Genomic DNA, 17,213 nt, shown 5'->3' with positions numbered 1-17,213 from the left:
CCATTTTTGCATCCCCTGACATTCATATTACTCAAAACATTGAATATCTCTTAAATATCTTTGATAATCTGTCAATAACTGAAATGAGCATACCTCTGTTACCATTTACTAATTAATCCTTTCTCTCTTCCTCAGGGATATACATTTCTGTGGAGGATCATTAATTGAACAGAATTGGGTTCTCACAGCCAAGCATTGTTTTTCTACATGGTACTTAGGATTTTTATTTCATTCAGTAATAGATGTTTGGGTGTCTTGTGATGGTTGTATGTAGCAGAATGTTAGGACAGTATCAAGTACTGTTAGACCCTTTCTTAATCTTTCCCTAACCATGACTGATGACACAATCAATTATGATTGATCTAAATGATTTGAGGCTAGTTACTAATAGGTTTCAGTGATCTGTCATCATTTTATAATTGGCTCTTTAAAGATGTTTTGCAGTGACTGATGTTATTGTCTCTATCTCCTGTTTGGCTCCTTTTAAGTTGCAATTATCTGTGGGTCCTTCTTGTTCCTTTTATAGTTTATTTAATGACTCTTTGACTTTTATGACTCTTTGCTTAGATAAGAGGATGGTTAATTGTAAATTTTCTCCCTTGACGAAAGGGAGAGATGTATGATCGTTGGATCTCCGTTCTAATGAAGTTCTAGTCAAACTCAAAACATTTAATTTTGCTTCTTTCTACACAGATGCTACCGGACCTCCTGAATTTCTCCAGCATTCTGTTCATTTCAGACTTCCAGCATCTACAGTATTTTGCCTTTATTTAAATATTCATATACATTGTTCATACAAACGTAGTCCTAAACATTAAAATTCTAAAGATTGTACAATTACAAACTTAAACACACATTTGTAACAAAGATAATCTAATACAAAAATTAAATTTTTAGTTAAAATTATGTTGGTTCACATCTTCAAATTTAAAAAGCCCAGTGCAGATCACATCTCCGTCTCTCTCCAGAGTTCCCTAATGAGGAATTAATGAGTTGGGAGGATGTTAACTCCTCTTACTCAACCTTAAAGTTTCTGTTTTCTCAATTGTGAAATGGACATAAGCTAAACAGAGGCACCTCCGCATATAAAATCTAGTTTTATGACATTAGTGTATTAGTCACTTTCTTTCCAATTCAATGGTACATTTCTGTAAATTGAAGCTGAATCACGTGATTGTAACCGATGTAAATTTTACTGTTAAATGGAATAACACAATAGACTAATAATTGAAAATGTGTTGTGTGATTAATACCAAAACTAATCATGGAATGTGAACTTTCATCCTAATACTAAACACTGCATTTGAGTATAAAATGAACAAAACTATGTAAATGATGAACTCAGCTATTGTGGAAAACACAAAAATAATTTCAGCCTTTTGCTTTTTTTAAACACTTCTTTTTTTGATTTATTATTTATAAAATAGTGGAATTGGCAAAGGGAACATTGTTTGGTAGAAATCCAATCAGTAATAGAGTATGAAATAAGAAAAACCTGCATATATTTAGATTAGATTCCCTACATTGTGGAAACAGGCCCTTTGGCCCAACAAGTCCACACCAACCCTCCGAAGAGAAACCCACCTAGACCTGTCTCCCTCTGACTAATGCACCTAACACTATGGCAATTTAACATGGCCAATTCACCTGACCTGCACATCTTTAGATTGTGGGAGGAAACCGGAGCACTCTGAGGAAACCCACGCAGACACTGGGAGAATGTGCAAACTCCATAGAGTTGATCAAGGCTGGAATTGAACCTGGGACCCTGTTGTGAGGCACCAGTGCTAACCACTGAGCCACCGTGCTGCCCAACTCAGCTCCGTTTTATATTAAATTGATCTTATTTGGAATTTTACTTGGAATATCGCAGCAACTGGACTACCACTTTGTAAATGCTTCCAAAAATACATTTAATTTGGGAAATGATTGCTGCTTTTTGCTATTTACTAGTTTTAGCAAATTTTATTTAGACTGGTAACCAGTGATATCATTCTCTGCATGCAGCTTGCTGTGATATTAAGTTGAAGACAGGGAACTTGTATAGGTTGGAAGAGTCTAACTGGTACCTGTGGTTTTTCCTTTGTTTTAGTAAGCCAGATTTAAGAGGATATGAAGCTGTGATGGGAATTCTTAAAGATGATAAAAGTGAGGAAGCTCATAAGCAAGTAAGAGAGATATCACAGCTTGTCTGTGGCCCAGATGGATCCAATCTAGTGATGTTGAAATTGTCCAGGTGCGTCACTTAACCACATGACTGTAGTATGTCAAAGTCAAGAATTGGCTTCTTGGCCAAAACCTATTATTTGATGTTGCACCATATTTTCTATTATAGTTTGAAAAATGTTTGACACCTGAATGCTGTGTAGACAAATGTTGTCTCTGAATCCAGATGCTGAATACTTGTACCCATTTATTCATCTTCTCCTAGCTTTTATTTAAATGTTTGAGCATTAATTACCACCGCCATTTCCAAAATTCCTTTTATACAGAGATTTGACGGAGCTTGGGAATGGTTGAGCTATAGGCCACACAAATTTTTTTTATTAGAAAATCAGACAAATATTTGAAGCAGCCCACATTCACAGGCCATGGGGAGGAAGTAATGGACATTATCTTTTTACTGGCATAATGTATGTCTTAGAACTTGCCAGGAGTAACCTGTACTCTCAAAGCAGCACCAATCCAACCTGGCCAACTTCCAACTTTTTTATCAGCCTATTCTTCTTCATCAGTATAATAATAGAGGTGTCATTATCACTGCTGTAAAGCAGCACTTGCTTAGCAATAAGCTGCTCACTAATGCTCAGTTTCGATTATGCCAAGGCTACTCGGCTCCCTGAGCTCATTACAACTTTGGACATCTCTGCAGGAGTTCCTCAGGGTAGTGTCCTAGGCCCGACTATCTTTAGTTACTTCGCCAAATGCTGTCCCTCCGTCATAAGGTCAGAAACGGGGATGTCACTGATGACTGTACAATGTTCAGCACCATTTATGACTCCCCAGATACTGAGCTGTCTATGCTGAAATGCAGCAAGATCTGGAGAGTATCCATGTCACTGGTCAGCCCAAACAAGTAATATTTGTTCCACCCAAGTGCAAGGCAATGGCCATCTCCATCAAGAGAAACTTTAAACACTGCCCCTCAATGTTCAGTGGTGTTATGATTACTGACTCCCCAACTATCAACATCCTGGGGATTACCTTTGATTAGGAACTCAGTGGGACTGTCCATATAAATACAATAGCTACAAGAGCAAGTCAGAGGCTAGGAGTCCTGCAGCGAGTAACTTGACACCGGATTTCCCCAAAGCCTGCTCATCATCGACAAGGCAGAAATCAGAAGAGTGATGGAATAATCCATGCTTGGCTGTCTGACTACAGCTCCAACAATGCTCAAGAAACTTTGACACCAACCAGGAAAAAGACAACTTGTTTGGCACTGCACCCTCAAACACTCAATCCCTCAACTACTGATGCTTAGTAGCAGCAGTGTCTACAATCTACAAGTTGCATTGTAGACATTTTAACAAGGCTCCTTAGAAAGCACCTTCCAAACCCATAACCATTGTGATCTAGAAGAACAAAGATTGCAGATTCACAAAGTCCATCACTGACAAGTTCCCCTCCAAGCCACTCATCATCCAGACTTGGGAATATAGCTCCATTCTGGAATTCCCTCCTGAGCAACATTTGTGAGTCTACCCACACCAAATGGATTTGCTGTTGTTCAATAAGCCACTCACTATCACCTTCTCAAGGGCAACTAGAAATCAGGAATTAATTAGGCCCATTCAAAGATGCCCATGTCCTATGAATGAATTGTAAAAAAAAAAAATGATAGCCACTGAATCAAATCTATGTGGAGGGATTTGCCTGACTGCTTCAATTTTCAGAGGTCCTCTGATTTAGGCAAGGCCCTCATTTTTATGTATAAATCAGGTTGCACATTACCCAGCGAACTTTGTTTATTTTTGGTCCGTATTGACATTCTCAGTTCCTTAACTTGCCACAAATCATTTGTGCATCAGGAGTTGGCTGTTTCTGCTGCTCAGGAAAAATTGGAAGTGCCTATTGCCAACATTTGTGAGAGCAAGTGCACGTGTGACTTGAGCCTTCAATACTTCCAGTATTTGATCTCATTGCTTTAATTGTGCAGAAATGTCCTCTGTCACTAAAAGCTGATGCCCCCTTTCATTCTCAGTACTTCCAATCATCAGGTTTAAGATACCATAATTTCCAGAAATTATGGAAAATATTTCTGTAGAATTACATGTCTCTCAAAATCCGATAATGATCTGGCCCTTCCATATTGCACTGAATCTCTGAATGATGTTAGGTCAATGAACATACAGACAAATAAGTAACTAGAAGCAGGAATGAGCCACACAGCCCCTTGATCTGGCTTTGCTGTTCAGTCGGATTGTAGGTGATCTGGTTGTGGCCTTGACACCACATCCCCAACCACCCCCTGATACCCTTTTTTAATTTTCTGTTGCTGCTTCTGAGTAGAGCAAAGTCAGTTTGATTGTGTGACAGTGTCTATGAGAAACCTGATCCTCATTGGAAAATGTCCACCCTGGCAGATTGTCATTTCAGCAACATGACAATTCTTAGAATGTTGAAAGTGCTGCTTTCCATTGGCAGAAAATAACAAAATGGATACTTAAATAAAAAACAAAATCACAGATAATCAGTCGACATTTTAGAATTGGAAATTTGCACAGAATACCTCCATGCTTAATATTGGTTTGGATATTAAACACTTCTTGTATAGAATTGAATCATGCTCAACATTGGCTGCCAGTTTTCTGCATTTAATCTCTCCCTTTTTTTTTACCAGACCAGTAAAATCGACCAGTTATGTTCACTGGATCAAACTGCCTCAGCCTGGATGTGAAATAAGTGAAGGCACCTTATGTAACATATCTGGATGGGGAGAAACCAAAGGTAAACAAACATTTGGGATGGAATGAGTGTATCTAGATACTTCCCAGCCTGGGTGATGCAACTGATTTGTTGAACCAGGGGCAGTACATTGGCTCAGTGGTTAGCACTGTTGCCTCATAGCATGAGAGGCCCGGAGTTCGATTCCAGCCTTGCATGACTGCTCCGCACAGACCTTTTCCCTATGTCTATGTGGGTTTTCTCCTACACTCCAAAGATGTGCAGGCTAGTTAGAAGTTAGAATAGCCATGGGAAATGCAGTGTTATGAGGTAGAGGGTGGGTATGGGTGGGATGCACTTCTTCAGAGGATCAGTATGGATTCAAAAGGCAAAATGGCCTGTTTCCACACTGTAGAAATTCTATGAATTAAATTTGTCACTGATGTAAAAGCAGAGCCCTACGTTTGAGGGGTCACTTGACTGTCTCATCTGGCATATTCTCTTCAGATTAATTTCTGCTGTTTTCACTTTTCTATTGGATTCCAGTAAAATTTGAGCAAACTTTGTTTGTTTTGTCTCCTGCAGATGGGTCATTAACTCCTTTTTAGTCCATTACCTGTGTATTCAATTGTTTTGGTAACTTGAGTTTTGATGGAATATGGGGAGAAATTATTTAAAGTTCTGTGGCGAAAACTGGATTGTATTTTTTTTTAAATGCCAGTTGAAAAGATAATGGACTTTTTTTTAAAGACACTTGTTGGAAATCGCATGTCTTGAGCTAATTAGTTACATTCACTTCTCACAAATCACCCCTGGCCTGGGTATTACAGTTGTTCTATTTAAGTTTACATTTTTGCAGGCAGTAGAATTTATTTTAGTTTTCGGATTGGGAAAGGCTGCTGCTGAGCAACGGGCTATGTAGATCACTTCTCTATTTTTCTGAAGTGTACTTGTGAATTCAGTGATTCACTGGATTGTCCACTTGAAAATGTGACTGGATGATTTCTCAACTCTGCATTTTTTGGCATCTGCCATGACCTTAGTTATAACTGCACATGACTAGTGACTTGTCCACAAGTGCCAGAATGCCAGATCAACAGTTGTCAGAACATTACACACCTTGTTGTTTTGTTTCCTTCAAGAATTACCCATTATTGGCCAAATGTGGTGTTTTTTAATAATGCTACAGATGTGAATCTTTGCAGGGAGAAATCCATTCTTCCCCTGCTGTGGCCTGCTGTAGATGTTTTTGTATAAAGCATTTAGAGGGCTAAATGTGTATGTTTTCAACAGATTGTGTTATCCAATTCCAGATCTTCATTGAATAAGTTTTTTTTTCTGTTTTACAATAAAACAAAATGTGTTGTCTGTTGATACCTTTTTAGACATTTTTATTCCAAGTGTAAAATAGAGTATACAATTGCTATATGCAGACTGGGTAAAATAATTACATTTCTGTTGAGTTTTGGAGTAGTGGGACTAGGGAAAGTGTGTGTGCAATCTTCTCATCCTGATTGAAACACACATCAATAAATCCAAATATTTTTCAATAGTCTTTCGTTCCTTAAACAATTACTTTTGACTCCAAGAATGGGGACAAAAGAGTTCAAAACAGTTTAAATAAAGGTGAAATTTGAAGTCTAATGTGACATATTGTCATCTTCAGTGCCTGAATGGTTCTGGTTGGATACACTACATATTCTTCATTTACTTGCCAATATTTTTCATTGCATTTACATCAGTTTGCATAAAAATCAGGCAAGTTCTATAGAGGATGTGGAAGCTGCCCTGACAGGTTAGCACTCATCGAGTGAAGGTACAATATATGCCACAATGTTCCAGCTCATCACTGGAGGATGGCAGAATGAGAGTATGTTGCATGTTTCTGTGGAATACAGGACTACAGTCGAGGAATAATTGGTCGAACCAGCACAGAAGGTCATGGAATTTATGCAAAATCATATGCATTCTTGATTCCAATGAATTTTTGTATTCAAGACCTTATTAAAAAAAAACTGCCCATAACTTGAGATGAAACTTCTCCCATTTATGTTGGCTCTGGAAGATTCTCTAGACTGTGTGCATTATTTTTAGACCCAATAACCAAAGGCATGCTTTAAAACTTAGATTAAGCATATTTAATTTAATATCTAACCGTTACTTGAGTATCTTTAACCTTTTTGTTTATTCCTGTTTCTTGTTTAGACACAGGTTATGAAGGTGAGCTAAAGGTGGCCCAGATCCCGATAATTGGAAATAAGAAATGCAACGAATACCATCAAGGAAAAATCCAAATTAATGAATCTGAAATCTGTGCAGGAGATGAAAAGGGAACTGTTGGCACATGTGAGGTAGGTTTTAAAAAGATTAAAATTATAAAGAATTTGAAGACAAGTATATACTTTTTTTTAAATTGGCAAACTGCATTGCATTGAAGAAATGAAAGCACCGAATAGATTCTGGTTTGGTGTACCTGGTCAGTGTTAACCTGATACGCCTGAAGGAAAAGCTCATCCTGAAGCTTTTAACTGGCAGTATAAATCCTATAATCACTACAGCTGGGCACAAATATTATGGTTTACTGGTAAATGTGTAATTTAATGTCATTAACATCTATTATCAGAGTTAGTGGTGAGTGTACACATCAATTACTGTTTGAAAAAAAAAATTCTGCAGGTTTACCTTCTGTCACCCACACTGTGAAATTCTGTGGATGAAAAGCTAATGTGTATGATGCAGGAAGACACGTGACTGTGCTTGACAATGTAACAGCTGGAACCTCCGGTTTGCAAGCAAAACTACACTTATAGAGTCATAGAGATGTACAGCATGGAAACAGACCCTTCGGTCCAACTCGTCCATGCCGACCAGATATCCCAACCCAATCTAATTCCACCTGCCAGCACCTGGCCCAAATCCCTCCAAACCCTTCCTATACATACACCCATCCAAATGCCTTTTAAGTATTGCAATTGTACCAGCCTCCACCACTTCCTCTGGCAGCTCATTCCATACACCCCACCACCCTCTGCGTGAAAATGTCAATCCTTGGGTCTCTTTTATATCTTTCCCCTCTCACCCTAAACCTATGCCCTCTAGTTCTGGACTCCCCGACCCCAGGGAAAATACTTTGCCTATTTATCCTATCCATGCCCCTCATGATTTTGTAAACCTCTATAAGGTCACTCCTCGGCCTCCGAAGTTCCAGGGAAAACAGCCCCAGCCTGTTCAGCCTCTCCCTATAGCTCAAATCCTCCAACCCTGGCAACATCCTTGTGAATCTTTTCTGAACCCTTTCAAGTTTCACAACATCTTTCCGATAGGAAGGAGACCAGATTTGCACGTAATATTCCAACAGTAGCCTAACCAATGTCCTGTACAGCTGCAACATGACCTTCTAACTGCTGTACTCAGTACTCTGATCGATAGCGGAAAGCATACCAAACACCACCTTCACTATCCTATCTACCTGCAACTTCACTTTCAAGGAGCTATAAACCTGCACTCCAAGGTCTCTTTGTTCAACAACACTCCCTAGGACCTTACCATTAAGTGTATAAGTCCTGCTAAGATTTGCTTTCCCCAAATGCAGCACCTTACATTTATCTGAATTAAACTCCATCTGCCACTTCTCAGCCCAATGACCCATCTGATCAAGATCCTGCTGTAACCTGAGGTAATCTTCTTCACTGCCCACTACACCTCCAATTTTGGTGTCATCTGCAAACTTACTAACGATACCTCTTATGCTCACATCCAAATCATTTATATAAATGACAAAGTAGAGCACCCAGCACCAATCTTTGTGGCACTCCACTGGTCACAGGCCTCCAGTCTGAAAAACCACCCTCCACCACCACCCTCTGTCTTCTACCTTTGACCCAGTTCTGTATCCAAATGGCTAGTTCTCCCTGTATTCTGTGAGATCTAAACTTGCTAATCAATCTCCCTTGGGGCACCTTGTCGAACGCCTTACTGATGTCCATATACATCATATCTATCGCTCTACCCTCATCAATCCTCTTTGTTACTTCTTCAAAAAACTCAATCAAGTTTGTGAGACATGATTTCCCACGGACAAAGCGATGCTGACTATCCCTAATCAGTTCTTGTCTTTCCAAATACATGTACATCCTGTTCCTCAGGATTCCTCCAACAACTTGCCCACCACCGACATCAGGCTCACTGATCTATAGTTCCCTGGCTTGTCCTTACCACCCTTCTTGATCAGAACAAAGAAACAATCACTCAAAAGATTGATTCATTTTGGATGGATCATAAATGAGACAAAGACCAATCTTGTATCCTTGAATGTTAATGGAAAATTTAGGATTGAGTAGACCGGCTAGAGAGTAGACAAATTCAAGTGTCTTGTTTCAATGATGAACACCAAAGTTGTGAACAAAAGTTAAATCCAGGTAAGATTAGCCATGGAAAGAAGCATGATCAGTGTCTTTAGTGGCATCTGGAAATCCAGATATTTGAGGAAGCTGAGAAAATGGTCGAATGGTGTCACTGGTGTGGACTGTTGCACTTGAGTGATTTTGAGAGTTGGACTTTGAAGCAAGACAATTAGGAAAGGATAATGTTTAAAATATCAATATGTTGGAGGGTGTTCAGAATCTGTTGGATGGGCATAAAAGTTTGAGTGGATCAGAAGTAGGAGGGCATGAATAAAAAGGGTTGCCAAGTGTAGTTAGAGGCAAAAGAAGGGCTAATGCCCGAAACGTCGATTCTCCTGTTCCCTGGATGCTGCCTGACCTGCTGCGCTTTTCCAGCAACACATTTCCATCTCTGATCTCCAGCATCTGCAGACCTCACTTTCTCCTTAGAGGCAAAATAGTCAAGTACAGTAATTGAAAACAAAAATCTGGCAGCTTCATCATGGCATTGGTTCATCAAGAAATGGAGGATAAAAACAGGAAGGAAAAAATGGATTCTTGGATAACACCAAGAAGTTTGAAGAAAGCCAGAGAAGAAATAAAACAATGCTGGTGGTTCTCAGGCTATGATTGAGACCAATAGCTGGGGCAACTGATATTTTTGTATGTACAAGCCATGGAATTCCTCTACATATGAATGTTGGTGAAGATGATTGTAACTTTATTGGATCCTGACATGTTTTTGTCATCAATAACAATCTCCTGATTTTTTTTGTTTTGGTCATTTCTGCTTTTAATAATTTAAATGTGCAGGGCACAATGCCCTTTTACGTGTTCTGAGAGTTGCTTGTGCATTGTTGAGGAGTTCAAAAATAGTTAAAAAGCCACAAACTTAGTGTTATCTCTTTGACCTAAGTTTGACATTCTAACTCCAAATCCTACAGATCAAGATAAATAATTTAATAAAATTAATTATTTAATAAAACAATTTAATTATGCATGATTCTTCATTATTTTAGTCTGTCTTTAAATTTAAGATTAAAGTGATAGGAGTCATTTAGGAATTCCAGGGAGGTGAGCTCATGCCTAGACTGAAGAGACTGTGTACCAACATCCTGATGGAATATAGTAAATTCAGTAATGTTCATCATTATTCTCAGCAGAATTTAATGCCAGCAGCAGGAGTCTAAACTGCCAGCTGGAGAACCCAATGCTATCTTTTAGGGAATGCCTGCTCAATTCAGTGTTAACAAGGCACTACTGGACAGCAATGGGCTTTTCTCAGGATCAATGTCTTCAGTGGCTGGAAATTGTGCCACCCGAGAGTTCCCATCTAAACAGAGGCCAATGGCTGTGCACTCCTTGGTAATGCACTCGCTCACTGCTCAGGTTCCTTGAGAGATCCAGGCTACAGATGAGTAGGATTCATGGGAGGGCGTGGTTGGTAATAGGAGCAGGAAGTTGGCTCTTTAGTGGGATGCTCTTTCCTTGATGGGTCGGGCCTCTCAAGCAGGTATTGATGAGGGACCTCCCCATTTGACTCATCCCGCTCTCAAATATCACACACAACTGGAAGCAATCCTGACCGTCTGTTTTATTGGTTTTCCACATGCAAAGTCTCCTGTTTGCCACTGGGTGAATAAGGGGTACAGTGGAATGTGGCTCTGGCTGACAGGGCCTGAACCCATCCATGAGACCACCTGATCTGATTGGGTATGAAGTCCCGACTCAGCACACTCTTCCTCTTCCTCTCCCCACCCCCACCCTCTGATTAAATGACTCCATCACCCAAACTCACCCTGTGCAAGGAATTAAATGTCACTCCACATGTCTTGCACTGAGAGTATGTTTTGTAGTAGATGTTTAATTATCCAAATATTCTGTAAGTGAAAGAAATAAGGTCACATTTTAAGCAGAGATACTTATTTTCAACTTAATCCTCAAATATAATCACTTCCTAACATGTATAATATATCATATGTAGTTTTGAAGTAGATGGCATGTTTTCTCTTTGTTCCTGTTAGCATTCAGACCAGACTGTGAAGCTGGGAAGATACAATATCATTGCTTATTAATGCTTTTGTTTACTGAGAGCATTGGTAGTACAGGAAAATAGGAGATGTGGTTGCACCAGACAATATTCTGAGTTGAGTTAACTATTAATGCAATCTCTTGATCTAACTGTAATGTGTTTTGTTATGTTGTGAATAATGCACTGAAGTGATGAGAAATGAGTGAGAAGTGATGAAATGAACCTAGTTCATGCTTTTGAGGTAGAAAGAGATTTGAAAGTGAAGTCTGAGTTGTATTTGGTGCTGATCTCATGCTCAGACACCCAGAAAAGCTGGTGAAGTAGTTGATCATTTCAGTGATGAACTAATGAATATCTCTTTCTGGCAATTAGAAATGAAATCGCTCCACTCAAACTTAGTATGTTTTGGAAAGCTGAAGGTTTTTTTTTACTGAAGCCAGATGTTAGAACAAAAGTGTGCACGAAACTTTTTCCTGTTGAATAACTTGGACTCTTGCAATTTTTCTCTTTTTTTTTACAGCGAGATTATGGTGGCCCCCTAGTCTGTGAAGAACATAACCAAAGCTTATTGCAAGGTGTCATCATTCCTGGTCGAGGTTGTGCAAAACCAAAGCGTCCTGGTATTTTTGTGAGGGTGTCATATTATGTCACATGGATACACAAAGTCTGTAAGACATACAAAAAACACAACCGTATTGGATGAATGTGTCAACCGAAATTCTTAATTGCCAAGCACATAATTTATCAATTGAAGACTCATGTTGCTGCAGATAACTATCAACTCTATTGATACTTCCCTTTTAAGAATGATTTATCTGATCATCCTGTTCATTGTTCAACTATATCTGGATCTGAGTTTTGTATGTATTTTTGGAGGGTTCCTGAGGTAACTTAAAATGTACAACTGCAATAAAGTAGAAGTAAGGAAACTTCCATAATGTCAGGTTAACATCTGGCTCACACTTGAAAAGCTTCTCTTTCTGAAATTTTATTTTGATGTTGGAATAGCTGCTTGTCCTGCTCTGAAGACAAACATTCAGCTCATGAAACGTTTGTGCCTTTTGTTATAACTTAGCTTGAACAAATTCTCTTCCTGCACTTGAGAAGGTTGACGAGAACCTTCAGCATTAAATCAGGCAAGTAAAGAACTAGATTCTAGAGTAACCTCTAGGGCAACTTGGTTTGGGCTCATTTAGGAGCATTAGCTGTCCAAATGTATGTTGTATATAATTTAATGTAATTTTTCCAAACATTCCAATTTTTGTAATGTAATGAATTGGATTTATATCAGAATTTTACAACTTTGAAACTCTTTTTTTAAAGTATACGTGCTACCCGTTTGTGTGCGTGTTCTCTAGAGGATTTAATGCCAGGACTAAAATGGATTTAAAACTCATTCATATCTCTTTTTCAAAGATTTTCTTTTCAATTTCCGCTCTTGTTAAGACAATTGAATAACTTGTACTCAATGTTTTATTCCTTGAGTGACTGAAACTGTTGTCAAGACACAATGCAAATGTTGTTTGCTGCAACATTTTTTGCAAACTGACAACAGAGAATCCTTTCTATGCACTTGTCCACTTATTTTCTGTGACCTGTACACGGCCTTGCTTCTCCACTCATCTGCTGGTCAGATTTGGACTTGTTGTAATAAAAACAACAATGAATTTTCAACATCCCAAATTCTGCATTCCAGAATTGAAATATCAATGTTGTGCAGCATTAGAGCTACAGCTTTTCTGTGTCCATCTGCTGAGCACTGTTCCATTGTTTAGCACTGTTCAGCCAATCCTCTCTAATCCTGCTACCTACTGACCCTTGATCTAACTGTGATGGTACTTGGAGAATACTGACTGGAGGACAAATAGCAGTAGCTGCCCTGATTAATAGCCTCGTGGAGCTGACTCCTGAATAACACATCCAATTATTCATAACATCTGCACTGACAAACTCTTTCACCAGTTTAGCTCAACTTTAGGAATACACATTTATGAATATTTTTCTTATTTGGGCAATTTGTTTTAGTGTCATTCAGGGGTCTAATTTTCCATTTCTCTTTGCTAGGCTGTTTTGAAAATGGCACTAATTCAAGTAATGATAGATTTATAGCTTTCACTCATTATTGCCTTTTTTGTGACTAGAGGGAATAAAAAAAATCTTCTGAAATGGAGAAGGAGGGCTATAAACATTGCTTTTTTTTTTACATCTTCCACCACATTCTCTACTTTGCTTAAATTAAAAAGGAGGAAAAAAAACACATTTAATTAATTTACTTGCCTGGATTGCTCTTGCAATAAATAATACAAATCTAACTAGTGCGATGAATAACTTTGGATCTTCTGAATATATTTGTTGCCAATTAGATACAAGTCATAGCCGATTTAAGTCTTGCAACCAGAAATTCCCAGGTTATACACCTGCTGGTTGGCCTGTACCAGACAGCTGATGTTTTATAGCTGGCTCAAATGGCACTGGGTTAACAGGAACTGGTCAGATTTTCCAATATGATTCTGAAGGAGGGTCACTGAACCCAAAATTTTAACTTTGTTTTCTCTCCACCAATGCTGCCAGACTTGCTGAGTTTTTCCAGCAATTTCTAGCTTTGTTTCCAATATTCTAATTATCCCACTTGGAAAATGCATCCAGCTGAAGTAGAGGAAAGACTCATGAAACCAAATTCTCAGCATTAGTCAGTGTCTTTAGGAGAGGAGACAGGAGGGTTGGGGGGAAGGGATAAAAGGATGATTTGCATGTTCATTGAGTAAATGTTATGAGTTTTCAACAGACATATATTACTAAATAATCTTTCCAGTTGTATGGTTACCCTACTGTGTGTGGCTGCTTTTGTAAAATGTATGCCAAGTTTAAAGTATATGGTTTTACATCGTCATGTTATAATTCAAATGAGGGAACACTGAAAGGCAACCTAGGATTACTTGTCTATCTTATCCTCAAACTACGCTTATTTTAAAAAATGATTTTTTGACTTGATATTTTCATTAACGCTGAACAGCAGTTTAGTTTTGAATGAGCATCTGAGTATTGTTGCAACGTTGGCACAAAAGCTGATATATAATCTTTACAGTGTGGAAACAGGCCCAACAAATCCACACCGATCCTCTGAAGACTAACTCACCCAGACCCATTCCCCTACCCCTATTAACCCCTGACTAATGCACCTAACCTACACATCCCTGAATACTATGAGTAATTTAGCATGGACAATTCACCGAACTCGCACATCTTTGGATTGTGGGAGGAATCCGGACCATCCTGAGGAAATTGAAGCAGATACTCGGAGAATGCGCAAACTACTCAGACAGTTGCCCGAGGCTGGAATTGAACCCGGTACCCTGGCACTGTGAGGCAGCAGGGCTAACCATCGGGCCACCATGCCACCACAATATAGATTGTGTCACCTCTTTTCGCAATTTATTTGTCTTTTTTGGTGAATGCAGTGCATGTTGGACTAGATTTTGTGGGTGTACCTTCAATCGATTGTTTTACAGATGTCGCTTATTTCTTTAATGATCTGAAAACTGTTTATATTTTGAAATTACTTTGGTACTTTTAGCACCCAGAATTGTTGAATTTAAGGCACAACTGTGTTTGCAGTTGTCCAAGAGCAAATCAAATTGTACCTGCTGCCAAGTATGTAATGGCACAATTGCTAAGATTTTTCTCCTGCTTATTATAATAGTGATAACCGTTTATGGTGACTTTAAATTCAGACAATGCCCAGATAAACATATCTTTATAAAGTTCTCATTTTGAAATATTATCAAAAGATAAAGCAAAGAACTGGTTTTTTTGGAAAGTATATTGAAAGAGTTGTAATGTGAAATAAAACATTGTATTTTGTGCTTCTCTTCCCCCTCCCTTCTTGCCAGCTTCCAAAGAAGAGAAAAGAACATATTTAGTGGTTAACAGCTCTGGTGAAGAATCTAATGGTATAACTATAATACAGGTGCACCAGCTGGTTTGAAGTGGTTTCATTTGAAAGTAATTTTAAGGTCTGATGTTTGTCCAGTTTAAGGATGCTTTCTGTAATCCCAAAAAAGTGTTCCTTTTGGGGATTTTCCATAGGAAGCACAGTTATAAAATGAGGGAATAGCGTAAATAGAATAAACCTTTAGCGGTAATCTCCTCACTCGTCAAAGTGGGCTTTCACATCTGATTTGCATTATGGAAATTTGCTGTTGTGAAATGGAAAATACTAAACTTGTAGTGTGATTTGACTGGATACATTCATGCATCTCTGAGCATGGTGTAATGTTGCTGAAGGATGGGATTGCAATAAATAAAACTTGACCTTTTTACAACTACATCTGATTCAAACCATGGCCTGAAAATCCTGTTAATGGTTAGTTCTACAAATATTTTAATTTAAAAACGGCTGTTTCTGTCTTTGAACTAAAAAAAGGATTCTAGATTAGGGTCACTTTGGAAATTAAAGTTGCTTGTGATGTACTTTACATTATTTATAAGCAGCTCTAATGCACAAGCACACTTTGTGAGTGTTTTGAAACTGGTGTTGCACACTTTTGTATACAACTCTTGACTTGTTACATAATGTTTGTTGCGTACTTTACAAATATTTTAAATACAATTTATCTTCTGTTGAGCAGGAGAAATTTAACCATTTATTCAAGAGATGGGTTGTTCTCACTTCACATGCTATTTTGAGCTGATTAGAAAAAATATTTTTATGTACTTTTTTTCTAATGACCTCTGTATATAAAATAAAAGCATTAGCTTGAAACTTTTTTTGATGGCTTTTGGTTGACTACACTTCTATGGCTAGAACATATTTGCCGTGGAAATAGTGGAGTTGAGGCTAAACTGGAGAAGCAGACTCCAGTGACTGCAAGTTTCACATATTTGAATAATTAATGTCTAAGATTGCTTTTGACTTGTACTATTAATTTGTAATTCAGGAATGGGATTAATAACTCAATTTCAAATGTTCATATCCTGTTAAGTACCCCGTTAATGACACTACATAGCTTTAAAATATTGTAGATGTCTTAAAAGCTGTTCACCCTAAATGGACCCTAGGATCCTTGAGTCATGCTTGTGTGCTTACTCGCTGGTTAGAAAATATATTTTTGTCGAAAACTTTCTTGATGTACATTTTGGAAGTGTCTTAGCTTTACTAAACAATATATGATGCAATATAGGAGCAGAACTAGATCTTTTCAAACCCCTTGTGGTTGCTTTGACATTAAACCAGATTGAGGCTGATATGATTTTGTTTCAAGCTGCACATTCCTATCTATCCCATCTAACACTGGAATATATAACCACTGATGAGAACTCCACATTCCCATCGATCTTCAATAACCTGTTCCTCCCAGTCAATGTGAAAGTCAAAAGGGCTGAATTGGACCAAAAATGCATTCTGTGTTAATTTAGAGGAGTTCATGGAGAGTTTCTGTCTCAGCCCCAGTATGTTTCCCCTCTCAAACTTCTGCCACTCGCCTTATTCAATATTCATCACACCTCCCTCAGCTTCTCTTGCACTCACCAGTGAGGAAATGTGTACTGGTGCTGAGTCTAACTCATGTTCTTACTGTGGGCACCATACTTAAATCCTAGTTGGACACTGTGATCTGGCTGTCACTGGCTGGGCCAGTGTTTCTTGCCTATCACTAGTTACCCTGGACAAAGTGGTGATGAGCTACTTTCTCAAATGCCGCAACCCTGAGGATACGGAAAACACTATAGTAGTGTTAAGAAGGGAGTTCCAGGCTTTTGAATACCTTATCATTGGTCTGGCCTGGTCCATATCAATCAAAACACTTTTAAGCAGGCAGTCCAGACCATAACTTTGCAATTGTTTTGGTAAGTGTACAGTGAAAATTATCTGGAATAAGTTAGTTGGGTTGACTACCAGGTTTTAAATAAACAAA

At 38.4% G+C, this 17,213-nt stretch overlaps 1 protein-coding gene across 2 annotated transcripts in view; it reads left to right on the top strand.

Annotated features, from left to right (window-relative positions):
* hgfb (hepatocyte growth factor b) overlaps positions 1-16,068 on the top strand; it is a 54,812-nt gene extending 38,744 nt beyond the window's left edge. For both annotated transcript variants that reach the window (XM_043713771.2, XM_043713774.2), the window contains exons 14-18: positions 136-210; positions 2,093-2,236; positions 4,844-4,950; positions 7,093-7,238; positions 11,822-16,068. In XM_043713771.2, the coding sequence (XP_043569706.1) occupies positions 136-210; positions 2,093-2,236; positions 4,844-4,950; positions 7,093-7,238; positions 11,822-12,004 (655 nt within the window). In that variant the 3' untranslated portion in view covers positions 12,005-16,068. The remainder of the gene's footprint in view (positions 1-135; positions 211-2,092; positions 2,237-4,843; positions 4,951-7,092; positions 7,239-11,821) is intronic.
* Positions 16,069-17,213: the final 1,145 nt, after the last annotated feature.

This window comes from Chiloscyllium plagiosum, unplaced genomic scaffold (assembly GCF_037043375.1).
Source record: "Chiloscyllium plagiosum isolate Xiang-an unplaced genomic scaffold, Cpla_swu_hap1 HiC_scaffold_23, whole genome shotgun sequence".
NCBI lineage: Eukaryota > Metazoa > Chordata > Chondrichthyes > Orectolobiformes > Hemiscylliidae > Chiloscyllium > Chiloscyllium plagiosum.
This window is presented reverse-complemented; position numbering and strand designations above follow the sequence as displayed.